The sequence below is a fragment of the Falco peregrinus genome, chromosome 9 (assembly GCF_023634155.1).
Source record: "Falco peregrinus isolate bFalPer1 chromosome 9, bFalPer1.pri, whole genome shotgun sequence".
Lineage (NCBI taxonomy): Eukaryota > Metazoa > Chordata > Aves > Falconiformes > Falconidae > Falco > Falco peregrinus.
This window is the reverse complement of record NC_073729.1, coordinates 1,578,830-1,605,160: the sequence shown is the minus strand read 5'-3', so window position 1 is coordinate 1,605,160 and position 26,331 is coordinate 1,578,830. Positions and strand designations below refer to the sequence as shown.

Sequence of the window (26,331 nt, the reverse complement as noted above, 5' to 3'; positions counted from 1 at the left end):
GCCCCAAACTTCCCAAATATAAGGACTTGCCCTGGACAACCCCAAGAGCAGCAAAGGAAAGCCAGAGCTCTATCACCGACAGCTCTGGCATCCAGAAAACGGTGGGCCTCGTGTGTCACCCCACCCCACCGAAGGCTCGGGGCGGGGGGGGGGCGGCTGGATAGTGCTCCTCATGCAGAGGGGAATCAGAAGGGCTCCCTGGGGCAGGTGTGGCTGTTAGTACCTCCCCTGCCCTCCCCACAGGAGTCGCAGAGCAAAGCCCTTTGCCAGCAGTAGGGTGAGCAGGTATACTCACAGCTTCCCTCAGACAGCAACCAGCAGTTTAAAGAAAAAGTGGGAATTTAGTGCTTCTCACCCATGGATCCCAGTTTTCAGACCACAGGCCTGCATGTCTGCAGCAAACTGAGCCAAGTCCTAACACACTCGATGAGAAAGGAGACCCCACACCTTCTTTTCCAGAGGAGATTTATTTATAGCCAGGACCTGGCCCAGCCCCTCCCAACTTCTGCAGCTGTTCTGGGGTTGGGAGTGCCAGGAGAGGCTTAGCGCACTGAGATGATGCTTTTTGCCCCATAAAGAGAGTCTTAAGAGGAAGAGATTTCCTCACTGTTTCAAACAGAGGGTGGGTTTGTCTCTGCGGTGTGTTAGTGGGCTACCTATTGAAACAGCTGCTGACTGCACCCCTGCGGCTGATAAGGTCGCTCCAAAGGCTGCAGTGGGGGAGTTAAATGCCACAGGGTTTTTTTAGCCCATTAAGATCATTGATTTGATGAGAAAAAATGGTTACCTGTGTATGTCCTGTTGGGCTCTCTGTAGGGATAAGACAGCTGAATGAATTTCCTTCAGGTGATTAATTTCTTTCCCACACTGAGCGCACAGGCTTTCAAACCCTATGGCGAAGCATTGAAAGTATTGAAAGTATCTGGCAGCGGTGATAAAACACAAACCAGGTGCACCCAGAAAGTGGCTGGCTGTGATCAAATTGTCACAGCCGGGGGGCTGGGGGGGGAACACTTTCAGGAGGAAACAGAGGGAGGAGGAGACAGGGGACAGAATCTTCCACCCTGCAGACCCAGCTCAGTGAGTCCTGTGTCACTGGCCTGGGGCCCCTTCTTGGCTCTCAGGAAACAATTTTTGCAGCTTGCTCCCCAGCAGAGGGGAGGGGAACGGAGTGCTCACACCTGCCCCCATCTCTGAAGTGCTCAAGGTCACCTCCAACAAAGGCTGAGAAAAGGGAATAAGAAACAAAGCTCGACTCCTATCTGTTGACTGGAATGTCAGTGTATTTTTCCAAAATGTTTGTGCCAAGAGTTGGGAAGCTCTCGTTGGCATGGGCAGTGCAAGGCAGAAAGAGGAGCAGCATGTACGGAGAACAGGAAAGCAGAATGTTCTCTGTGTCTGTCTGTGGACTATGGGCCCTCCCTATTAACTGGGCCAGGAGATGTCCCAGGGCTGGCTTGAGGAATAAAGTACCGAGGGAAGAACATTAAAGCCTGACCCAGTGACACCCAAATACTTGCCATCATCATCCGAGAGCTCCTGCACCGACTCTGGTGTTGAACAGCTGCTCTCTGTGTTCTGGCTGTGGTTGGACGGCTGATCACTGGCTTTGCGGCGCCTGCAGTCTTTGGTAGACCTCTGCGTAAAACAGGGATTAAAAGAGACTCAGTCACTGTCAGACTGAAGACTCTTACGTTTGGCTTTAAACAAAGCAGTTCAGGGTGCTGGGGAGTATCTGTGAGATTGGAAAGTTTGATTTCTCAGCAACTCCTAGGAGCTGGATTCCTGGCAGCTGCTTAAAGATATTACACGTGTCCCATACAGAAGCATCTCCTTGTATGACAGCATCCTTAAGACACCCATCCAAAGTATTCTTGCTGTAGATTTACCTGACACTTACTATTATGAGCCTTATAGTTCTTTCGTTGAGTTGTGTGCCCACCAACCAGATACATAAGAAAAAGGATGAAAGAGAAAAATTTAGAATGAAATTTCCTGGAGAAAGTTTTTCAAAAGGTGCTTGAAGGATTTAAACATCACAGAACTTTTATGCCTCATTTTGTGATGCACTTTGGAAAGTTTCTCTCTACCTCTCAGATGGGTAAACCAAACACATGGGTTTGAAATTCTCACTGGAGGGTCTGAAAAGCAGTTATGAACCCCAACTTTCCCATTGTTTCAGAGACATTCAGATTTGGGGTATTATAAATAAAAGAAGAGACTATGTACATAATAAGATAGGAGTTCTTCAGTGTAATATGGGTTATATCCACCTGGTTCAGTTCTACATTTACAAAGCATTTTATGAATGACATGTATTACTCCCACGATGAATGCAATAAAGTAAGAAAGCATCATCTCTGTTTAAGGGGAAGAATGGAGAGAGTCTTGTCTAAAAGGAAATGATAAAGGCAGATGGCAGAGACCGAAACTGAAGTTGCAGGGTCTCAGTGGTGCACTCCAAAACCTTGCTCACACACTCACTATGGGAAGTTTTCTGCTTTGGAAACACTGAACAGTGAAGTTCACCTCAGTCATGTGCAAAACTCAGCATAAGAGTCACTGTCACTAACACTGGGTGGAAGAAAAATGCCAAAATGGATAAGATACATCAACCAAGAATTACAGTTATTTGGAGTTTATGATGGTATAATACTGCAGGTCTAGAGTCGTAAGCTGTATTTACCCAAACCAAACATTTCAGCCTATGTTGTGCTTATATGAAAATGCTGCAGTATGTGGCTTGTGTATGTGAAGGGCTGTGTACCTAAACAATTGTAAAGAGTATTATATTCCCCAAAACAGGCTTATTACCTTGTGCCGTATGATTTGATTGTTTATACATGTTGTTTTGTGGTTTGACATCCTTGTGGTTAAGTGTCTTTCCATAGTCTGAAGTATGCCGTTCTTCTCAAATTGGGCAATATCGTTCAAAGGATCCCAGGGCCTTAAACTTTTGAAACCAAAGGAAAAAAACATCAGAAAAGCAAGAATCCCACACCAGGTGTGTTAAGAGCAATACATTAATTCCACATGCATCGGTGCAGGTGTTCGTCCCTGATGGTAACCAGTTTCCACAGGTGCAGTGTGAGGAGTAACAGATACTTCCCTCTATATTCACAGTTCCTAGAAATAACCGAGGGGGGTTCAGTCTCCAAAGGCTTCATGCTTCTTGCCAGGGGAGGAAAGCACAGTTATCAACTCTGCTCGCACAGCGCAGAAAATCTCTGCTAAATGGTTCCACAATTTTCTGCAGTAATAGGGATCTGTACCAAGAGCATGGCAGATTTTCCATTGGCAAGCCCTCATTTCCAGCTATTTCCAATTAGCATCAGGAATATGTATGCTAATAATGACATGGAGCTCAGAAAGAGCAAAAGCAGGGCATAGTTTGGGGAATGGCAGGACCCGAATTAGAGGCCTGTATCCTTGTTTGCATCCCTGGGGACTCAACCAGTGAGGTGTGTTCATCGCCCCCCAGCCCACCACTCACTCCTCGTATTTGTAGTGCCATTCATTAGTCGTGGCGTCATGCTGGAAAAGCAGTGGTTTCCATTCTGTGCCATTCTCTCTCCGCTCCTGGGCAGCATTCCTCTGCTCCTCTTCCAGCACAAATTTTTCCTGCGTTGCCTTGTGTTGATCACCTTTGTTTATTGCACTGGTAACGTGCTGCCAAAGCCTAGAAATAAACAGGGAAGCAAGTTAAACCACCTTAAAACCAACAATGCATTCTGCCACCTGGAATGTAAAAGCAGACGCTTTTCTGGTCTATTGATACTCCAGAGGAACTACAACAGCATTGCTCAGCCTCTGTTTTGGCTTGTAAATAAAAGGAACATTATGAGAATGGCACCCCTGAATGCTGTAAACAATGATCCACTGAAGAACAGGGGAATCTTCCCTTCCCATCACCTTTGCCTTCCCGTCACCTACAATATCCATTAAAATGGTGTCTGACCTCCTTGTGTTCTCCATGCTTTCAACTCAGTTGTTTCAATACTATCATCTTTTCCAACAAATTGTTTACTTATTTAACCGTGCTGAAATCCAGAGGGTCAACCCGCACACTCCAGAATGCTGCCCTGCACCTGCCACGCAGGTCCAGGAGTGCTTGTGGGCACTTTCCCACCTTGGGCCAAAGCAGACGCACAGCTGCTGAGATGCGTGACCCGCCACCCAAGTGTGCGTGCGCTGTCTGAACCCGCAGCCCCCCTCGCTGCACCCCTGCAAGGCGCCTTTCCTCAGGAACCCTGCGCTGCTCGGGGCCGGGATGGGGATTGATAAATATAAATCCCAGAGGAGACTGATATATAACGGAGAAGCTGTTACCTTCCTCACCCTTTCAATCATCTATGTTTAGGAGCCTTTGTGTTAATGTCTATCCCTGAAACAAAGGCTTTATATTTAAAGTTTAGAAGCACTGGAAAATGAACTCATGTGCATGGCTTGCAGCTGCATGTGCAATATTGTACTTCTGTATAGGAACCGCATAGGAACCAGATCTGTATGAAGCTGAACAAATCTGCAAGACATGGACACGTACTCATGCTCACAAACTGCGAGCATCAACACAGGTTTTCACTTGCACTTGTTTTCACCTGCCAAAAGATTCGTGATCCGTCATATAATGTCCCATAAGCCTCTGCCCAGAGGAAAGGATCTGCCTTTTGTGAGAGAAAAAATCATTACCTTTTTTTTTTTTTTACTAGAGCCAAGCTCTGACAGCCAAGCCTCTCCACAGTTCCTCTAATTAGAGCACTCTAATCCTTATTTCAGATGGGAAATACTTCTGAGATCAGCAACTAGCCCTCCCAAAACATTACCGTGTGGTTTAGCAGTTAGACTAGGCACTGGAGATCCAGGCTGTTCCAGTACTCCCAACTTCACAAAACACCAGTCCACCATTTAGAAGATGAATGCATTACTGCATTTAATTTGGACCTTGCTGTGAAGCTCTTTAATTTAAAATGGATACTGATATTTTAATTATATTTCTATCACCATACATTAACGCAAAACTTACAAAAAAGCAGCCTCTTAGATAATCTACTGAAGGCAGAAGAACACTTTCCTGTCCTTTTATACAGGTCACTCCCATTTTCCTGTGTATGAAACTTTTCTCCCAGAAACAATGGAAGGAAACTCCACTGAAACTCAAAGAGATGGGGGTGGGGGAGCGAGAGAGGAGTGAAAATAACAGCCTCAGAAAATACTGCGGTGGTGTAAAATCAGTCCTAAGGAATGCAGCAGTGTAAAGAGAGAGTCCTAATTCTAAGAACCTCAGAGGGACACGCACAGAAATTGTTTGACGAGGGCAAACCGCTCCATCAAGAGCTGCATGCGTCAGACCATGAGACCCTCCCTGGTGAGCTGCATAACAGTACGAGCTTCAGAGACTCTCCAGCGTTTGTGAAAACAGGTGGTTCTCAGCGCTGCAGGAAAGGCTCAGCAATTCAGACAGAACATAACCTGGATTAGATGTAATTTATTCATGCAACTGTCAGCATAATAAGGAGCTGGGTGGAATGTCTGTTAGGGATCTCCAAAATTTTCCTTTTACCTCCTTCCTCTGCACACATGTATCGTTATTAGTCTCTAATGTAGCAAAGGGAGCCAACTCCGGTAGCACCCTGGCAAACAGAGAAATGGAAATTCTTTGTCCACAAGACCAAGATTTCTCGTCTCCTTTAAAAGGATCTTCTCCAGGAGATTAATAGAGAAATGTGCTGCGGTCTGCTCTGTTCCGTGACAACGGCAACTGTGTGACTGTAAATTACAAATACAGACTTTATCGCCCTTCTATAATGTCCGCTGCTGTCCAGAACAAACTAAATGGTCATGTGTTTTTATTTTCATGCAATCCCTTTCTTCACCCATGAAAAGGGGAATCTTCTTAGTGTGATGCGATGCAACACCAAAATTAGGTGCCCACAGGGAAGTGGCCAGCGTACCGCAGACCCAGGCAGCAAACTGTGCTGGCTTGGGATGTTAGCTGGCACTGACTAGCCATACGGGTGAGATGGCAGGACGAGATGGTTCAAAGCCAGTGCCACATGACGTTGCTCTAACTGTTCTTGCTCAAGAACTGGCTTGGGGATGCTCACCGCATCAGGTAGTCATCCCTTCCATTTCCTAAGTCATGTGTCAGGACTGTGTTTTTAGGTAATCCAGATTACCATAAAAAGCCTGGTGCAGACTTCCTTGGAGATCTCAACTGAGATTGCAAGGCAGGGTTAAACACCTTTTAATTACATTCTCCTGAACATTAAGTGGTTCCGTGACTCCTGCATCTAAGTTTAAGAGCCTGCGATTGAAACAACTCTTCCAACCTTGCCAACAACTCAACCAACATCTTGCCCTTCCACAGAATGTTCCGACAGTTACAGAGAGCCTGTTCATGATCTCCGGAGTCCAGGGAGAGTTGTTATTTTAGCAGATGAAATGTATCCTACACTATTTCCCCGCCCGGCTCTCTGGTTATTTCAGAGCAGTACTTCGCGGAAAGACTCCAGAGTTAACAGACTGGAAAAAAACAGGTAAAAGGCTGGATAATATGCGCCACCCAAGTGGGTCACAGCTGTTGCAGGACTGTGCTGAGAAATTAGTCCCTTCTGATCAGAGCCCTGCTGCAGGGGAGCAGCAGTGAGATGTTCCGGAGCAACCTACCTCTCCGACTCAAAGTCCGTCTGCTCCTCAAACAGCACAATATGGCGCTTCAGTCTCTGCCTTCGTACCTCACAGGTTGGGTTCCAGAACATTTCTGTGTTCCCGTTTTTCAACTCGTTTATATGCACTTCTCCATCCTGAGAAGAAAAATCAAGTGAAAAGGTTAACGACAATCAGAAACACAGGCAGAAAATAATCCCAATAAATGGAAGCTGCTTCCAGGTGATGATCAGGCTGCTTTCCTTCTCTATCCCATTAAATCTCAATGAACACTTCCTGGAAGTTTCAAAAATGAATGAGGCAAGGCATTCCCAGAAACACTGGCTGAATTAAAAGGGACCTGGTCCATTTTGTTAGTGTTGTCCCCAGACAAGGGTACCCACAGAAGCCCTAAAATGCTCTTCTTTCCCCACTGTTCCTTCCAGGTACCACCCACCACATATAAACAAGATCCCTAGCTCCTTTTCCAGTCTTTCTTTTATTCCTCAATCTGAACGCTGAAACCTCACGCAGAGCCTACTGAAATACTATCCTCTCTAGAGAGGAGACCTCAAGCTGAGATCTTTCACTTCCCCCCCCCCCCGCCCCCTCCAGTTTAGCCAGGTTTTTCTATTATTGCTCCTGAACTTCATTTAGTATTTCAAAATGCCAGGGGTCTTTCATCCTTATTCCTTGCCAATTTACTTGGCAACCAAATATTAAGCAGCGCTTCTCTCATCTGAGGCTGGTTAGGCGATATCACTGTCTCCCTGCTTAACGAAGCTGCTTCCCAGCCTTGCTCAGAGACGCAGCACTACCAGGGAGCCAGACGGGGTTACAGAGCGGACAGTGAACAGCACAACACTGACTGCAAGCGGAATGAATCAAACTACAGCTGCCGAGCAGCATGTGCACCAGTGCCATTTCGCTGCCTGGACATGGTGTGAGTATCACGCAAACCTTATTTAGGTCACGGCTATCGGCTTTGCCTATCACTGCCCAATTTCTCTGTGACACAGCTGCTGCATTTCTTCCCCTGCCATGGTCCCTGATGCATGTCGCCAAGTTCACTTCCCACATCTTCAGCTGTGAAACTCCTTCAGCCCCAAGGGACTCTCATCCCTCCTCAAAGTTTTCCTTAAGACGTCCTCTGCCATGTGCCACCTGTACCATCCTGAGGTGCCAGTGCCGGGGCAGATCTTGGGTCCCCAGGAGTACCCCAGCTGTGGGCAGGAGGCAGCATGCAGGCATCATCAAACACAATTGTGTGCAACTCAGCTGCTGCTTTGATCCTGGGGCTGAGAAGCATTGGGATTTGCTCCCCTTCTTTATCCAGGTGGGTTTTCAGGTTCTAAGGCAGAGTTCAGCTGCGAGGGTTTCTGTCAGGAGGCCAATACCCCCAGCAGGGAGGGAGGATGGAACAAACCACTCCCCTACTGCTGCACAGCAGCTACTCTGTGCACAACACGCAACTGCAAACAGCGGCTGATGGAGCCACCCTTTCAAGCCATTTTACTTCTTTTATACATCATTCTAGTTTTGTGCACCACAACCAACCAGCATAAAGAACAAGGGAGGAATAAATTATTTTCAGGCTGATAAAACCCAAACACAGAAGGCTGGAAGCTGAGCAGCATGCAAACATGTGGCTCGGCGCCCCAGGGGCACCACTCAATTACATGCTCTCACGGGTGGTGGTCCCAGGACACACGGCAGACGAGGTACACCACAGCTCAGCACCACTCACGACTGCCAAAGCTCACTCTGCAGGAAAGGGAGCTCAGAACAGAAAAGCTACCCAGGCACAGGGAGCAAATCACCTTGTACATGCCTAGAAAGGGCAAATCTCCACATTTCAAAATGGCCATTAGCTTTTTATGTAAAAAGAGAGATCACCTGAGGAGAGGAGTCCAGCAGCAAAGGCTACACTGTGGTTAGGATCTCTCTATAGAAAGGGCTTTGTCCAGGCACATCTTACCTGACCTACTTTATATACCTCCTTTAGGATAAGACAAGTCTTGTCTCAGAAGTGGCAATTTCTGTGGACTGGTAAGGGAGCAGAGGTCAACTATGTGAAGATGTAGATGACTAAATGTAGCTAAATACCTAGAGTGCCCAACCCAAAGCCAGGCCTCGCTGCTTTTGCCTTGGTTACCACGAGTTCTCAGCCAAAGCTCTAGACTACATCCTTCACCATGCCACTTTACTCTTGCTGGATTTTGGCTTGAGGATGTCTCCGAGTGATCCATTTGTGGATACTAGGTGTGCAAAGGTGCTAGCTGCTCTGCTGACTGTTCTGAGCTGCCCATACATACAGACCCTCACCAAATCCACATCTCTGTCCGTCACATCACAAACAGAGGAGTAACCACCTTCTATAAATTTTTTTATAAATAAAAGTTTGTTGTGAAAATAATGGATTCAAAAACCTATGAAGTTCTTTCCTGATACTGCTGTATCTGGGGAAGTCTCAGACACCAGACAAAAGGAAGCCTCATGATTTTCATAATCACACATAGGACACACTGCGTCTCCTGCCATCAGTGCCTGTCCTGAGCCTAGGACCCTAAATACAGAGCCACGGGCTTTGAGGAAGCACTCCTCACTGTTCCCAGCTTTGTCCCAGCTCTGGGAGTGCAAGCGTTACTCACACTGCAGGGAAGTCAGAGGAGTAAATGACCAATGACCTTGAGAGGTGCTGCCAGAAAGCTCTGCTGCCTGCATGCTGCCTGCACTGCCTGGGGACCGCACGAAGCATCGAGGAGCCAGGACACGGGCCCTCGGTGGCCAGCTCCAAGGCAGGGAGCTGCCAAGGGCTGCCAGTCCTCCCACGCACCCTGCTGCCACGCACACTTAAAACTGTCAGCGACTTCGATTGTCGTATGTTACCCAGTGTCCACTGAGACTTGCTAACACTTCTTCTCCCGATTTAATCTTCCCAGAGATTTGATTAATGCTTGTGCTGCCACCGAAGAAGGGCTGTCAGGGGAGAACAGAAATAGAAAACATGATCAGTCTAGCGAGAACTGGAAGGGAGCCAAACGCAGTGATGAAGCAGGAGGGAAGGAAGGTGCAACTTGCTTGATTTCCACTATTTCTGGGGAAAACCAGAATGAATTCTAACATGGATTTTGACTGTCTAGCATTGTGCCCTGCTCCTTTTGTTTGCAATACCAAAATCACTGTAGGAGCTGCAGGAAGGGAGGTAAGCCTTCAGGTGCATTCAGCAGCACAAGGCCTCGCCTTCATTGCAAATACATTCACTGTCAGCTAGACGTTGGGACAAGTGTATGTGGGCAAGTCCTTCCCGTTGTCCAGAATCACATCACAGTTTGCACCCTTAAACTTGCAGCCTTGTCCAAAGAAAAAGGAGCAGCACTAATGCAGTTGGTGACAGTTCCTGCTTACAGGACAGCAACAGCAGTGTGGCACTGCTGATGGCTGCATCTGCGTGAAGCATCCAGTGTGAAGAAACTCTCATCAGCATCATACAAAACAGAAAACAAAAAAAGAAAAAGGGTATTTCCAGAGTCAAGAAAAAGATTTTCAGAACAATGGAAAATTCCCCTCACCTCCTGTCTGCCGAACACAGGAAACAGCAGTGACAGAGTGGCCAGCTCTTCCAGTCGTACTACGCAACATTTCTTCAGACATTTTAGCAGCTACTTTCCAATAACATTTGTGCAGGCGAACGTTTTTGTTTTTTAATAATATAAACCCACATTTCCCACAACACCCACGGGAAAAGAAATCACAAGTATCTCAAGAATCAATGTATGCAATACAGCAGAGAATCGGTACATATCCAAATTAATAACAAAATTATGCGGTTTACCTTTAACTTCTCACAATTCTACAAAAATGGCGGCTAAGAAATATTCAAAGCAGAGCACATAATTAAGCCATGGGGACCTTTCTGAGTCATGTTTGGACTAAGCATATTGTTTTCAAGCCAGAAAAGAATGGTCTGCATTTGAGGCTCTGAAGTGTTTGTAGGTTTGAGATGACACTGATCGAAGTTGGGGAGTTGGCCTCAACACAGTATGTCAGGCCTATGGGAAGAACAGGCTTGAAAGACAAGTATATACAAATGTTAAGGAAGTGCACAGGGCAACAGTTCACTTTGTGAGAGCAAGTAGACAGAAAATTATGATTTCCCCCAGAAAAATGCAGTCTGCAAAAGACTCCCCTAACTCCAGTACTCTCTCGCATTTACGTTGGCTAAGGCTGCAGCAATAAAGTCCCGCAGACTCTCAGTTCTGCCTCTTTCATTTTATGGCCAGGCAAGAAATTGTTTGTTGGAACAGAAGAGAAAGGGATGCTCCTTCAGAAGCAAGCTAACTGTCCAACAACAGTTACAGGTCATCACTTTCCCTCCCAAATTTTAACACGTAACTACAGGAATGCTCCAAGACGTCTCCATTTTATCTGCATACCATAAATTTGCAACACCAGGCTTTCTAGGGGAGGGAACAGCTACATGAAAAAGTCAGTACAAGGCAATGACAGTGTAGCGCATCAGGGTGACAGCTACTCAAAACTGTCTGCCTAGAAATGGGCTCTCACCGGGCCATCCAGGCACAGTTGAGAAACACAAGGTACGTGTAGTTCATTGTAATACCTGCAAAGGTAAGAGTACACATGTGATGGCTGCTGGAGAGCTACACTGCAGATCCACGTCCTAACTTGCCTCACAGTAGTTTGTACACCCTGCTGTATTTTGCAAAAAAAAACCCCTAATTGTACCTTTCTAAACAGAAGCCGCACTGGCATTGCCAAACATTCAGAACAGTTTGGCCAGCAGCCAGCTAGCTGGCTGTGAACAAGTCCTGTGTAAAGCTCAGGCTCCCTGGGTTCAAATCAAGTTGCACCAGGCAGAACTGGCGGCAGGATGATGCCTCCTCCCCAGGCAGGCCACCCCCTGGTGCATGCATACATTGCTGGTACGCAAATGATCTGGTATGTATGGTCAAACTTGCCTGGAGTGGAGGGGCAAGCCTGAGACGCATTCAAAACGGGGGCCACAATGTCTCTCACCTTTAGTTTGAATTCCAGTTCTGCCCTGTGGTTAGTTTTCTCACAGTTGATGGTAACTTTCCCTCCAAGCTCCATTGTCATGGTACCATATAAAAGTCCTGAAAAGGGGGGGGGGGGGGGGGGGGGGGGGGGGGGGGGAAGAGATTTAAGAGAGGTCCCAGTGGAAGCAATCTGCTTTCTCAACTCAAGCTGGTTCTCACTGACATGCTGTGAAATTTGCTGCTTGGCTTACAGTTTTGAAAACACAGAAACCAAAGTTTCTAGGAAATGGCTCTTTAATATAAGCATGAAGAATCCTCCCTAGTCTATATGCCATATTTATTACACCGACTAGGAAACAGCTTGACTCACAGGTGCTGACAGTACATCTGTGGCAAGCTGAAAGCCGGAAAGGAAAAATAAGGAAAGTCGTGCCCAGCAACCTCATTTATACTAGTGCTTAAACAGACCCAGTCACTTCTCACAGGGTGCATGAGGCAGAGAGAAGCTGTAAGAGGATTCAGCAGAATCTGAGAGACTAGCAGTCATGCAGGGGACTCCTTTTTACACACGCTTATCTTTTTCTAAAAAGGTCATTTGCAGAAAAACTGACAAAAAAAAAAAAAAAAAAAGACCTAAGCACAGGAATAGTTCACGGAGGGTATGATTTACAGAAGTTACAGTTTTCAGGTAGCTAGACCCTCCATAAATATTAGCTTAGAGGTCAACATGTCAAAACAAAAAAATATTCAAAACCCCAAATTGGATCAAACTGCTGCAGGAGTGATTTTATCACTGTGCTTGAAACGCCACCAACACTTTGCTTTCTAAGGAGAAATGCAAAGTTTCAGCCACGAATCAGCAGCCATCTCCTGGCCTCAGTTCATATTCAGCTCAACAGAGCAAAGCTACAGGGTAACAGGCATCAGCCTCACTGAGGCAGCTCATACACTGATGAGTATCACGATTAGAGTAACAAAAAAGTCAGAAGTCAGGAATTTCCATTATTCTCAAAACCCCCAAAAATATATTAAACAATTTCCATGTTAACATTAGAAAAGCTTTTTATCTTCAGAAGCTCAGAAATGTACTCTTACTCTTTCCAACTTCACTTTATCTGCAGTGTATACACATAGTACTTTTTCGTTTCTACGTTGTGTTAAAACCAACTTAGATGGGCCTACTAATTCTGTCCTCAGCTCTGCACAGACAAATCAGAACGACTTCAGTGAGGATTATCAGTTCTCTCCTGACCACTATGACTCATGTGGAGCAACGGCTCCCTGGAATTACCAGTCCCTGCAGCACCAGGCATTCCAGTGGGAAGAAGAGAGCCAGTGCAAAACTAGTCAGTAAGATATCATTATATTATTCTTTCTGTTTGCTTCCTATTTGAACAGCCATAACTTACCTTTACAGTGGGCGTATGGCATGGTAATTATATAATCTTCCCCCCTGTTTAGAAACATCAGCTTTGCTTTCCCATCCAACAGTGCAGAAAGTGAGTTACCTGGAATTTAAAAGAACAAATACAAAAGAACAAATATTAAAAAAAGCATGTTATACGTGGTCACTCATCCTACCTTAGAAAAACATTTCCATTTAAATGTAGGTCACTAATGAAAGAAGAGATACAAAATGCTAACAGTTCAGGACCCTGCAAATCATTTACTGTTGGAGGCAGGCAGTTCTAATAAACTCTCTGCTGTACAGCTCGTATTCGCTCTGGCATTCAGCCCCTGTTGCAGAAAGGGTAGTATACTAAATAAGTCATTAGTGGGAGGCAGAAAGCAGTTCCAGTGCTTGGAAGTTTTTCAGGTCCTTCTGTTCTCACAACTTTTCTATTCGTGTATGATCCCAAACAATGAATAAAATTGCCAGGACAGTAATGACAATTCCCAAGTGTTTCAGCAAATACATTTACATGTACAGTAATACATTACTGTAATAAAAAAATACAGGATAGCGCTTGAGAGGTGTTATTCTAAACAAAGAAATATTTCAAATAGCAACATGGTTTCAGAGCTTACAGTTGGGTGGCCTCCACTGAGTTGAAAAGATACGAGGACATTCTGAAGCTCTCTGGTTCAACTCTCAGAAATCTGGGAGCCAGATAAATGGTTACACTTATAGAAAGACTTTTGCAAAAGTCAGTTGGATGACCAGACAGCTATGAAGTGACTCATCTGTGAGCACATGCAAAAAGACAACCAACTGCCCATACGTTCTCATGAACCTTTGCTTTCTGAAAACCAGGTTTTTAAAGCTCTCCCTTTTTCTGTTTAGTTGGCTGGATTTGCTGGGTTTTTTTATTTGGTTGGTTGGTTGGTTTGGGTTTGTTGTTTGGTTTTTTGTAACATCAGTGAAATGGCAGAAATGGGGAAAACCCAGCAGAGCCAAGACAAGGAATTAGGGTGCCCTGGTGATAGATCTCTTAAGCATTTCTTTGTTCCTAACCCTTGACACATTCAGGAGCGATTGAAAAACCAACCAAAACCAATGCCACGATGTTACCTGAAAGATGTCTAGGCTTAATGCCTTACCATAAAACTTAGACCTAGCTAGAATGCTGCCAGTAATGCAGAACCCGTCCTTCCTGTTGCTGACATGAAAAGCCGACACTGGCGGATGATGGGAGACCTAGAAGCAAAACAGGCAGAGGTCATTTACAGCAGTCTTACAGGCTGAGCCGAGCAGGGGGTACATACACAGCCTCACACAGCGCTACACACGCTCTAGGGAAAGAGGCCACAGGACTGAGCTGAGTCCTCTAAGCCCCATCTGTACCATTAACCTCAGTGTTAAAGACGGGAACATTATATGCAAGACCATTCTATATGTAAACTTTCTCCCCTACCCCGTATTTTCTTGTCCTTGTGCGTCTGAAATCACTTTAGGCCAACAAGTACAGTGTCAGATTTTCAACACAATAAAAGTCAGTGCAGAACTTTTTGGCAGCATCTGAATAACCTCCACAGAATGGATGTAGTGGCCAAAATAAAATAAAACAAGACAAAAATTCTCTGATTACATAGGGGAAAAAAGTATGTGAAAGGGGGAGCCCCTGTACCAAAGTCCACGTGGTCCTCAGATCCCTTTATTAACACTGTAAATCTCAAACTAAATTTTTTCAGGCCAGTTTACTTGTGAGTTCTGCCCTTCATTTATCCCCAAAGACACAGAGACCAGCCCTGAATTTATTCCTATTAAAATCATTATAGAAAGTTTAGAAATAAAGTAAGGTAGGATTTGGTCATGTGTTTTATGCCCCTTTTGACAGAGGCAACACAAACCACATTCTATTAACAATAAGAAAATACGGGAGACCTGCTTTTATAATCTTGAATGCCCACCAAGCTCACATAACCTCTGTAAATCTAAGAAAAAAACCCATCAGCAGCTAGTTGACCCCATGTCCCACTCTGGATGTTTACACAAAACTCCCAAGTTCCTCTCTTAGGTGAGACAAGGAGCATGTTACTATGCACAGAGGTGCAAGCAGGCTGCTGTTTGCAACACCTCAGCATCCAAATAAAGCAACTTACCTGTTCTGCTATGTAAAATGTGTGGCTGTTTGTCTGAGGATGAAACCAACAGCAGCGAAATGTCTCTCCCAGAATAGGGTTGTATGGCTTTTTTATTCCCTGAAAAACAAAGTAATCAAAACCTGCTACAAACGAAGACTTGTGATCCAACTCTACAGAGATGGCCACAAAACAACACCGCAATTTCCTCCCTGATGTTTTAAACTAAGTCAATCCCAAGAATAAAAAATGAAGAACTAGTTACTATACCCTCCTAATCTAATCTTTTAATCTGAGCCATGGATTCATCTGCTATTCTCAACAACTTGATCTTTGATACTGTCTGATCAAAGCTTTACAAGATGATCAGACTTTATTATTTCTGCTACTATATGCAGCAGGTGCGTCCTGATGTAGAAACATGGCACTTTGGTACTAACATGCCTGAAAAGAGAAAGGAGATCCGCCTTCAGCAAAGGGACAAATCCTGTCTCTGAGAACATGCTGCTTGCTGACGACATGTTACTTGCTGACGACATGTTACTTGCTGATGACTAGTTTTGCCTTCTAACTGCCCAGTGCAAAGGCTCTGAGGTTGATCAACACTTATTTTGCACTCAGTATCTACTCTGAAACCAAACGCAACTTTAGTTTTAAAAGTAATGGTCAAAGTCTTCTGAACAATAGAAGAGGTAAAGTTTCAAAGGACAGGCAATAAAGAAATACAAAACCATAGCAGGTTTCAATGCCCGTTTGTGGGAAAATTACTTTGGGGAAGGAATTAGAGAAAACTGGGACCTAACAGAAGCGTAGTACTACAGAAAGCTCTTTAGGGTAAAACAAATATTGCTTTCAGGCTGGTTGGTGTGCATGGAATCTACTTGACCGTGGCTCCCTAAGCAACAAACCCTGCAATCTCAGCACCTGCTGACAGGAGTAACAGAGGGGGGAGCGGAGTGGAGACCCCATGGCCAGGCTCTGTTGTGCTCCCTGCAGGAAGGGGGACCTGATGGTCTCATAAACTGCATAGCAGTTATCACATAAAGAATATATGAGTTAATGTCTGCTGCCGAGCTGGTTGTTGAGCAAAATTACTTTCCTCAGATGAAATAATCTCATTGTTAATACTAACACACACCTCCATCCCAGCGTTACCTGCCTCCAAGGTACTACTACATCTCGCTGGGTACATGATACCAATCAGTAACAAAAATATGTATGACTAGAGCCGCTCAAGCTCCACCTAAATGTAAAGAAAATGGACTGGTCCTGAACTGAAATCTAAAGGGGGGGGGGGGGGGGGGGGGCGCGGGCGAGGAACTGTTGTCTAAACTCCAAAAATGCCACACTGATTTAGTGTCACAAAGGTAGGTCAAGCTGACCCACCCCCTAAAGCTGTAAGCTCCAGCTGACAAGTTGGTAAGGCGTCACGAGCCCCATACATCCACAGAAACGTAGCTGAAAGTAGGACAAAGGTAATTGTGGTAGTGGGAGATTGTGACCTCTGACTCAAATAGCCCCCTCAAAAGAGGGCAAACCCCTGCTTGGAGAGCACGCGGAGTTAGTGAAGAACTTCAGCAGTGCTGTCTGAGGCGCATGCTAATTAACATTGGAAGCGAGAAACTTTTAACCTGTCCTGTGTATGATAAATGAATATGCAATGTACTATGAAGTACAAAAAGTGTACAAATGAGGGGAGAAGTCAGGGAAGACTCCATGATAACTTCTGGGATCAGCCGATGGGCTAAACCCATCTTCTTTCCTAAAGGGATGCCTACTGGGCAAGGACTTTATTCTGTGACTAACTCATGCTAGCTGTTATTAAATGTATTGCTTCAAGCTTGTTTTGCTGTCGGTGTATTATCACCCGCAATCTTTGAACCTTACTCTGTCACAAACTTGTACTTTGTATAATAAAAATCTTCAGCTGAAGTTCATTTTGAGTAAGTCTCCAGAGACCTGAGCAGCTGTTATAAGGGATGTGACTCAGCGACGCTGTTAGCGGGGGTCCCCGGACAGGTTGGTTGAATCACCCCCCCGACACAGGGGGCTGTCAAAACGCAGGTAGGAGACGGGCTGGTCACACACGAGGGTCTCGTCTTTCTTGGGAAACTGACAGGCTGACCCACTGTAAAGGGTTCGAGGAAACGCCCCTTGTTAATGTGACACCGCAACGACCCCAACTTCACGCATTCTTTTACCTTTGGCTTCTTATAGAAGCCGGACAGATACCACCGCAAAACTTGCTTCATTCGACTGTATGGATCATCTTCAAGGACGGCCCTGCAGGACAGAACATAAAATGCTCTTCATACTGTTCACACTTCACATTCATTTCATACCAGTATAATAACACTAATTTAAATAGTATTTCCCCACTACTAAAGGGAAGTAAATTCTGTGCTTCTACCAGTGAAAAAGGTGTCTGCCAGCAGAAATAATTTTTTTTTGTAATGTACATCATACAACACACACATAAACTCTTGGAAGTGGCACCCCATACTGTGCACTCCTGCAAAAAGCCTAACAAAATTTCTGGAGTGTATCAAGTTTGATTGGATATTCAAGTATATTAACGTGGGACTGCCACTTACGCTAGCATTTAGTTACAGCTAACAGTACAGTGTGAGTCATAAAAACAGTAATACTAATGCCATCACAATAAAAGACAATTCTATTTCTCTTTTTCTTTGTTTCTCTCTTAAAGATCTTTAAGCTGATGTGCTACATGGCCTCTTTCAGTACTTTGAGATTTCATACAGTTATTTAGGTTGGAAGGGACTTCTCAAGGTCATCTCGTCCAACCCCTCCCCATCCATAGACGAAGCGGGAAGTAAACACATACTTCCTGGTTCCTGGTATTTCCAACCATTCAGTTGTATTTGGAAAACAACCTGGATAAGTTCTTGCAAAATCCATTTAGAAGGATCATCCATACCACAGAGAGGTTTAACAAACCCCCCCAAACCTCTTGAAGTGTTCTTAGACCTCAGCACTGAGGAGAAACATTTCCTTAACTTCAGATGTTACAAATATGACAAACAAGGCTTGAAAATGCCATGATTCTGAAATTACCCAGAGGCAGGGGAATAAACGTGAGTAACTAGTGCTGCTATTGGAATATTGCACACACTGGTTTTGAAATATAGTGGGCATATCTCATTGAGAAGGCTGGTCTTATTCGCAAGGATAACATTTTCTGTCTTCTGTTCTGCTGGTCCCAGCAGGTCTTGCTCATCAAATGCACGTTAAAAAGATGTTTCTTACTTGTTTATCAACCAACATAACTGTATTTCCTTTGGCGGCAGAAGTGCCTGACAATTCTGTCTGCTCTCTGTCCTACTCCCCTCTGTACACAGCTATGCCAGAAGGTGGCACAGCTCTGTTGCGAGATGCTCAAAGGCATGAGCTGAACCCCCATCAGTTCCAGCCAATGCTGGCAAACATGTGCATGTGCCAAGGTAGTTTTGTCTGGAGTTTAACTGTTTTCCTCGCTCCTCACTGGCAGCAGTCCATCTTTAAAAGGTCACTGCAGCTGGCACCTGGCTTAATTTACATTGAATCCAGCAGCCTGGGTATTATTTGGGAGCCTTTCAAGCACACAAACACATCCCAGCCAGCATCAAGCTAACATTTTCAAGTCATACATTTTCAGAAATGTAAGGGAAGCGCCCATGCTGGGCACACTCTGCACGCTGCTTACTGGGAAAGCAGGTCAGCGTGGTAGTAGTAATCAGAGAGTTTGTTAAGGAATGAGCGTGGCTCCAGGATGAAGGTGGGCAGCACCACCCGTGACAGGTCCATGCCGGGCCGCAGCTGCTTCAGCAGGATCCACATCAGGCTTTTGTTCTCCTCAGAGACAGTCTCCGTTTGAGACGATTCACCTGTCTACAACGGGAAAAGGGAAGCTCAGAGCAGAAACAGGAAAACCATTTCTTGCAGGTGCGTTTACCTGCAGGGTCCAAGCTCACCCAGGCACACCTGGCCCTGGCACAAGGGTGAACGCTCAGCTACACCACTGCGGAGACATCAGCTGTCTCAGAAGTGAATCCCCAGAGCACTAAAGCGAGTGGTACAGAAAGCCCCGGGCCTCCGTGAGAGCTGGCATGAGGCAGGGAGCGTGCCTCTGCTGTGCCTTCCCTCAGCCATTGCCTCCACACACCTCAGGACTGCGATGGGCCAACCGGGACCAACATGAACCAAGAGGACCCTGCACCGCAGTCTCTCAGGAGGTGTGGACGCGCTCATGGCTGTTACAGCATCACTGCAGCCTGGTGGGATGTATACAAGAAGCTCCTCTCAGTCCCATTCTCAGCAAATGAGAGACTGTAAGATTTACAGCCTTTACTACATTATTACATTATGATATGTGTAGAAAAATTTAGGAGATAAATGAGTAAACAAAAAATGGAAGCAGTCCTCCAAGTCCAAAATAAGACAAACTGGTAGTGCAAGTACGGTAAAGGCCCCACTGCCAGCCGACATGCACCGATACCCACAGCACCCCCCAACCCTGCTCGGTGCCCTTTGCAGCAGAAGTGCAGGTAACGGTAAAAAAGCCAGGGATTATGTTGTGCTTTCAGTTTCACCACCCGAGCATTCCCAGCATAACCTTTTTGGCTCCCAATCAGCCCTTCCACTAGTCATGCAGAAACACACTAAGTCTAGCTTGCGGGCTGAGGGGAATTTCAGACTGAGGAACAACAAAGCTCTTTTCATTTCATTGCTTTTCCGTTATCATGCCATTCTTCTTGTGACAGTCTGATGCAATACACAGCTTGAATCTCCAAGAAGAAATGGAAACCATTAAAGAATACAATACCACAGCGTCAGCTAGGGCTTGCAATACATACGGGTCTGTCAGAACTTTCATTATTAATCTAGATTCTCAAGTGCACATGTATTGGCAATACAAATTAATGCCATGTTGAAACTGGTGTACAAAGTCTTACTCAGAATGAATCCTTGCAGAAGGGATGAATGAAAAGGGAGGGAGAAGGTGGTGCAGGAGGACAAGAACAACTTCAAGTTGTTTCTGGTTTGCTTTCCCCTAAAATACATCACCCTCAATAATGCTTTTTATAACCTGCTAAAACTAAAAGCTTGGGAAAAATGTTTGGTTTTTTGTTATTAACCTATCTACTGAGGAGGTATCTTTTTTATATTCTAGACCAACTTTTACAATCTCAAAGTCATTCTGACACCTATCTCTGCCTTCACATTCCTACTGCAAACAAGGCAAAGCTGGAACATCAGATGCACATGCACAGACCTTTCAAATGCATACCGGTGCAGAGCTTTCAAACGAGCTTTCCAAGCCAAACTGAAAATTTAACAGTGACAGTTTGCATCTGTGACCTTTGTCATGCCAAATCTGAACCCTACACGCAGACTGAGAGGCAGTAGTTTCAGTTTAAGATGACAGCCGATGTTATTACTTGCATGTGTTTACCTCGATACACCTCTACCTGTTGCTGATAGCAAACCATATCATTGCATACAACGCAGGAGGGGGCCTGGGAAGCAGGACCCCAAGTAACAATCAGTTAGTTGAAAGGAATGTGCTCGAGCTTGTGGGTCACAAGCCCTGGTGATAAGGGACATGAAAAATTACTGAAGGGTATAGAAACAGGGACTAATCATCAAGTTGAGACTATACAAGGAATAAGGCGGTCGGTTTGTCAGATTGCTCAAGGACGTGGTTTAAGAACTGCAGACGTTGTTTTTATTGCTGAATTGCTAAATAGCTAGCGTGAGATCTTCACGCGAGCTTCCACAGTTACAGAATAAGCAAGTTTTTTGAACCGATCAGAATAAGATGTAACAATTGCTTGTGTGTATATAATCATGTTGTTAGGCTAATTAAAGTTACATTTTGCTTGCATCAAGCTGCGTCCCGTCTCTCAATCGCGGCGATACAACCTGCTTTTCCTTACGTTACAGTCACCGATGGGATAAGACCCAACCACCAGTCCTACCTGTGTGTCCCAGGTGATGACAGCCCCATCTCTGGGTCAATGACAGAAATCTAATAAAACACCTAATGGTGTCAAGGCTAAAATGCAATTCTTTAGAAAGCCCACTGGATGTTACCTCTGCCTGATCAGCCACACTACCATTAGCCTTATTTTACCCTACACGAAGTGTCACTCTACAGCAGAAATTTAGTCCTTTCCGTTTGGTTTGTACTGCATTGTTTTTTTATTTTACGTAAAACTGCAGAAATCTCTCACTCTCACCCACCCACATACAGACATCAGTGCTGCCTGTTCATTCAGACACCGAAGTATCAGCCTGCCGTACCAACACTTCTAAGACAAATTTGTCATGTGGCAAAAGGTAATTTCAGAATAAGCAGCTGATAGAAATTCATTTTGCTGTTGCTTAGCTACATTCAGAATCCCCTGTTGGGACCCAGTTACCATTTGCTGTGTGTCTGGGGTGGGATGTGAGGGAAGAGATACTCAAAAAAAGGAGCTGGTACCTTTTTATCTCTGTAGGCAACAGTTCTCTTTGCACGAACCATTTCTACAGCAGGGGCTTGCACCTCACACCTGACATCTGAAATGGCAGCAGACATATGCTACCTGGACTGGTGGCTCCAGACCACAAACTGCTGCGCTTGGGGGTGGCTGAGTTGTGGAAAGGAGGAGGCAAAACTGAACTCCTGTACCTCTGCAAGGTGATACGGCAGAGACATTCTTTTGTGGCCTCTCATGTAGGCTGTCCTGCTATAAGCAGTCTGTGGAGAAATAAGCAGGAGTAATACAATCTGTGTGTGGGACACCTAACCACTCTCAGTGTTTTAAGTTATCACTCAGTGAAACACGGAGTGTAATTAGTACAATTATAAAATTTATTATAATTATAAAAATTACGTTTAACTATATTTGTTTTCTCAATATTAGTAGTACACTTTCAGGAAAACATGGAAAGAGGAGCATAAGAGGCTGGTGAAGGGGCTGGAGCACAAGTCCTACGAGAAGTGGCTGAGGGCACTGGGGGTGTTCAGCCTGGAGAGGAGGGGGCTCAGGGGGGACCTTATTGCCCTCTACAGCTGCCTGAAAGGGGGTTGTAGGCAAGTGGAGTCTGTCTCTTCTCCCAAGCAACAAGTGACAGGATGAGAGGAAGCAGCCTCAAGTTGTGTCAGGGGAGGTTTAGACTGGATATCAGGAAAAACTTCTTCACTGAAAGGGTGGTCAAGCGCTGGAACAGGCTGCCCAGAGCCCTGGCTGCATCACTGTCCCTGGAGGTATTTAAAAGCCGTGTGGTGTAAACCTGGTGCTTAGGGACACGGTTTAGTGGTGGACTTGGCAGTGCTGGGTTTTCGGCTGGACTCGATCTTAAAACTCTTTTCCAGCCTAAATGGTTCTGTGATTCTCAGGAACAGCTTTCTAGCAAAGTGGTTTTCTTTGAAGCACCAACAAGACTTCAGCTTCCTTGTTCGAAGCAACAGGCAAGGGAGTGCTCAGAGCCCTCCCAGCGTGGGAGCAGAGCTCCTCCGCTGCCTGCCCAGACTGAGTCTCACTCAACACACTTGGTTCCCCCAGCTCTCCAGCACTGCCTTCCTCAGTGGTGTCACAGTGACATCCAGCTAACAAAGGCTCTTATATATATGGAACAGAAACGCATCCTCCTGCTGTTAAATGACATGAGAAATGGCTTTCCTACAGGAAACTGTCATTTCGGAATCAAGTGGCTCAAATGCTCCATTAGGTCACAGAAAAAGGATGTTCCATGCATAATGAAAAAAGGAAAGTATCATATTTTGCATCACAGAAGGACTGAGCACCCTAATCGGTCAGGACACAAGCCCAGAATAGTAATTCCCCCGCACTGGCTCCACAAAGCACTGTGCCAATGCTCTGTAGCTCTTTAATGCAATAACTGGTTAAAGCAGTTGCTGATGCAGGAAAACAGTAGCGGAGCTGCTGTTCATAATGCATAATTATTAGAGCACATGATAATTCAACGTAATTTAGCAGAAAGCTGTGCATTGCTTTATCTGTAAAACACCAAAACTCACAAAGCTAGTTCTTAACTGCCGTGCGTCTACAAGGCTGCATGACAAATACTATGAACAGAGACATTTTAACAGAAACAGGCAGCGATTAAATTTTTTTTTTCTGTTACCTCCCCAAATTCCTCATAGATCTGTTCAATGTAAGTTGTCCCTTTCCTTCCTGGAGAGACCTCTCCATGGACTTCTGACTGATCGCTCTCGCTTTCATTTGTCTTCCGACTGTTCTCATGGGTTTCATTCTCCGACTCTTCTACATTGTCTCTCTCTGACTTGTCTGAAAAAGCATCATTTTCCAGGTGGTGGTGGTTCTCCAGGGCTGATTCATTCAAACTGCAACACACAGTTCATTACTTGCTTCAATTTGATTTATGAAACCAGATTACTTAGGGCCTTTTAGATAAGGTAAAAACAACCTCCAGGATTCAAAATGGGGCATACATCCCAGGAGAGTATAAGACATCGACTTCCTGAATAGCAGGGTTTTTACCACGGAAACACTGAGATATTTTTCATCAAAATTCTCCCCTCCAAACTGCACTTTGCAAAATGTGCCACACAGCTCTACTTACCCACCCTTATGCAAAATTGCCCCTGGCTCTGGACAGGAGCCCACACCCCAGAGGGATACAAACACACACAGAACTGTACACTGCTGGTTAAAGAGCTGAAGTGTCAATCAGGAGAGATTTTTCCCCTTACAGAAGCAAGTCAGTGCACTGTAGCATATGGGAAAAATATGACATTATGGAATACATTTTATTTTCAGTGCTACTGCTACTTTATTTCAACAGATGGTGGTCCTAAGTTGGCCCTACACTAGTAAAGGCAAATTTAAAAATCAACAGAAGCAAGTATTTTCACACACACACAACGCCCCAACCGAACCTGGGGAATGTGCTTCCCCCAGACAATGCTTTATGGAAGAACTGAGTTGAAAGTATGGACTGGACAATAACACGTAAGAAGAATACTAGATTATAACAGCATCCAAGGGAAAGCATGGAAGGTGTAGCAAGCTTCATGCTCAGGGATCCACGCTTTAGAGAATGAGGAGAAAGCCAAAAATTCTCTCTCAAGTAGCCTACAGCATCTCCAGTTGAAAAAGCAGATGCAGTTAGTACGACAGATGGCAAACATGATTAGATGGGCCAGAGGTCAGATGCTGAAAAGTATTCATTAAATGCCCATTTTTTCAAGTGATATTTGGCATGGGCTTCAGTGCTCCCTACAAAACATGTCTTCACACACACGCTGCCTCTTTCATGGCCTACCCCAGCTCTCAGGTGCTGACCTTCTCAGCTTGACCTTCCTCTGAAAATGTCTTACCCAAGTTCTCATGCAAAATTGCTCTTGCATAGAGCAGTAAGAAAAGATTTCCAGCTATTCAAGGAGCTTTAGGGGACATAAACAGGCCCTGGATCGTGGAAGAGTTTTGCTACTTCCCATAGTCCGCCTCCCTCTCAGAGCAAGGTTTCTCTCCTCAGAACAGGAGAATGGTCCATCAAGCCTGAAGTCTCTCCATGATCGGCCTTTTCTCAGGCTATTCTGGACATGTTTCAACTTTGATTATAGATTAATGCTGAAAGTTCCCATCCCTTGTTCTCTCTTTTTTAAAAAAGATAATTAGGCACTGCTAGTTAGAGCCAGAATAAAAAAAACAAACAAAAAAACCCAACACAACAGAGGAGTCAGAACACAGAACTGGTAGCAGGTTTTCAGAAGATCTCAACTTGCAACTATGCACTGAAATAAGCTCATGATTTTTAACATGCCAAGCAAGCCACATTCTGACAGTCACAGCTCAGTTTCTGGAGAAGCTCAGTTTCTAGAGTTCTTTTGAAAGTGTTGTCTACAGCTTTCTGTGCCTTTAGAAAAACTTTCTTTTAACTCCATTTATATATGTATGCATATACGTCTATGTGTGTCTGTGTGTGTATATATATAAACTACAAGGTTTTATGATATATCATTTTACTGTAAAATAAACCTAAGATCATAAACCATAGAATCAACACTATACTCCAGCACTAAGAATGTGCTATTAGACGTTACGTGCCCTCATCGTTCTAGTGCTAGGATGTTGCTTCTTTTCTTTAGCTAGCAACCAGCAAGTGTAGTGACTGATAGATAACCAGATCCACTGGAAGTGTAGAGTATAGCACGTCCATGAGTTTAAGATAACAAAGGAGAAAAAAGTTGAGGAGAGAGCTGTCTAGAAGAGATTATCCCATGATTCCTCATTACAGATACTTCCTGGATGGTAGGTCCAGGAAGTTATTAGTTATCAGTTGGTGACCATTTAAATACCTGATTTATTTCTTAATTTTTCAAAGATCTGCTAAATACATGAGTGTTTGTCTGCGGTTGCTTGCTCCCTTACCTAGTGAAAGTTTTCTCAATCGGGTGAAAATGCTTGAAAGAACAGTTCACTATAAGGCTTATGGTTCATGGCTGAGAAGCGGCACTTGTTTCTATTTCACATTTGTAAGAAGAGCAAGTGTTTTTTCGTGTCAGCTGTGTCACATTTGGGAAATATCTGAAGTTGCAGTGGAGCAAATTACTCTTTTCTTAAGTTTTCTCAGCTCCCCCCCCCATTATTTTTTAAGGATTTCAGATTTAGTCCAAGAGGGAATTAAACTCGCAAGAAATCCCACTCAGCTGTGCACTGATTACTCACCAGCCACAGACAAGGCAAGACTTAACACATCCAGAGCCAAGGAGCCACTCTGGGCAACCAAAGGCAAAACAGATGTTCCTCATTCTGAGGAACAAACTTGAGATGTTGAAGTGGAGCCAGGTTCTTCTACCCCTCCAAACAGAACCACCACTGAATACGTACGATACGCTAAAAACAAAAGCCACACTATGAGCTTGAACTAAAATCAATGTAAAGATTTCCCAAGGGCTTCCAATGGGATTTGGACCAGGCTTGAAAAGCTGGGAGGGAATGACTATGCTGGAAGTCAACACTGGATTTCCACTCTGAACATGAGTAACTTGGCATTTTTCAGAGCTAATTTACTGCCTCAGCATACTGGAGCTCTTACACCAGTGCTTTATGCCCAAGGGGCATTCCTGGAAACTGCAGTCAATGACCTTTCGGTCATTGATAAAAGTCAAAAC

The 26,331-nt window shown here is 44.8% G+C and overlaps 1 protein-coding gene across 3 annotated transcripts in view; it reads right to left on the bottom strand.

Moving 5' to 3' along the window:
- The window catches only part of OSBPL5 (oxysterol binding protein like 5), a 181,990-nt gene that overhangs the window by 1,620 nt on the left and 154,039 nt on the right, over positions 1-26,331 (bottom strand). For all 3 annotated transcript variants that reach the window (XM_055814115.1, XM_055814116.1, XM_055814117.1), the window contains exons 9-21: positions 23,319-23,538; positions 18,889-19,073; positions 17,387-17,468; positions 15,207-15,305; positions 14,205-14,301; positions 13,073-13,171; positions 11,683-11,780; positions 9,535-9,624; positions 6,667-6,803; positions 3,494-3,679; positions 2,815-2,953; positions 1,521-1,638; positions 788-890 (exon numbers count right to left, since the gene is read on the bottom strand). In XM_055814115.1, coding sequence (XP_055670090.1) covers positions 788-890; positions 1,521-1,638; positions 2,815-2,953; positions 3,494-3,679; positions 6,667-6,803; positions 9,535-9,624; positions 11,683-11,780; positions 13,073-13,171; positions 14,205-14,301; positions 15,207-15,305; positions 17,387-17,468; positions 18,889-19,073; positions 23,319-23,538 — 1,653 coding nt within the window. The remainder of the gene's footprint in view (positions 1-787; positions 891-1,520; positions 1,639-2,814; positions 2,954-3,493; positions 3,680-6,666; positions 6,804-9,534; positions 9,625-11,682; positions 11,781-13,072; positions 13,172-14,204; positions 14,302-15,206; positions 15,306-17,386; positions 17,469-18,888; positions 19,074-23,318; positions 23,539-26,331) is intronic.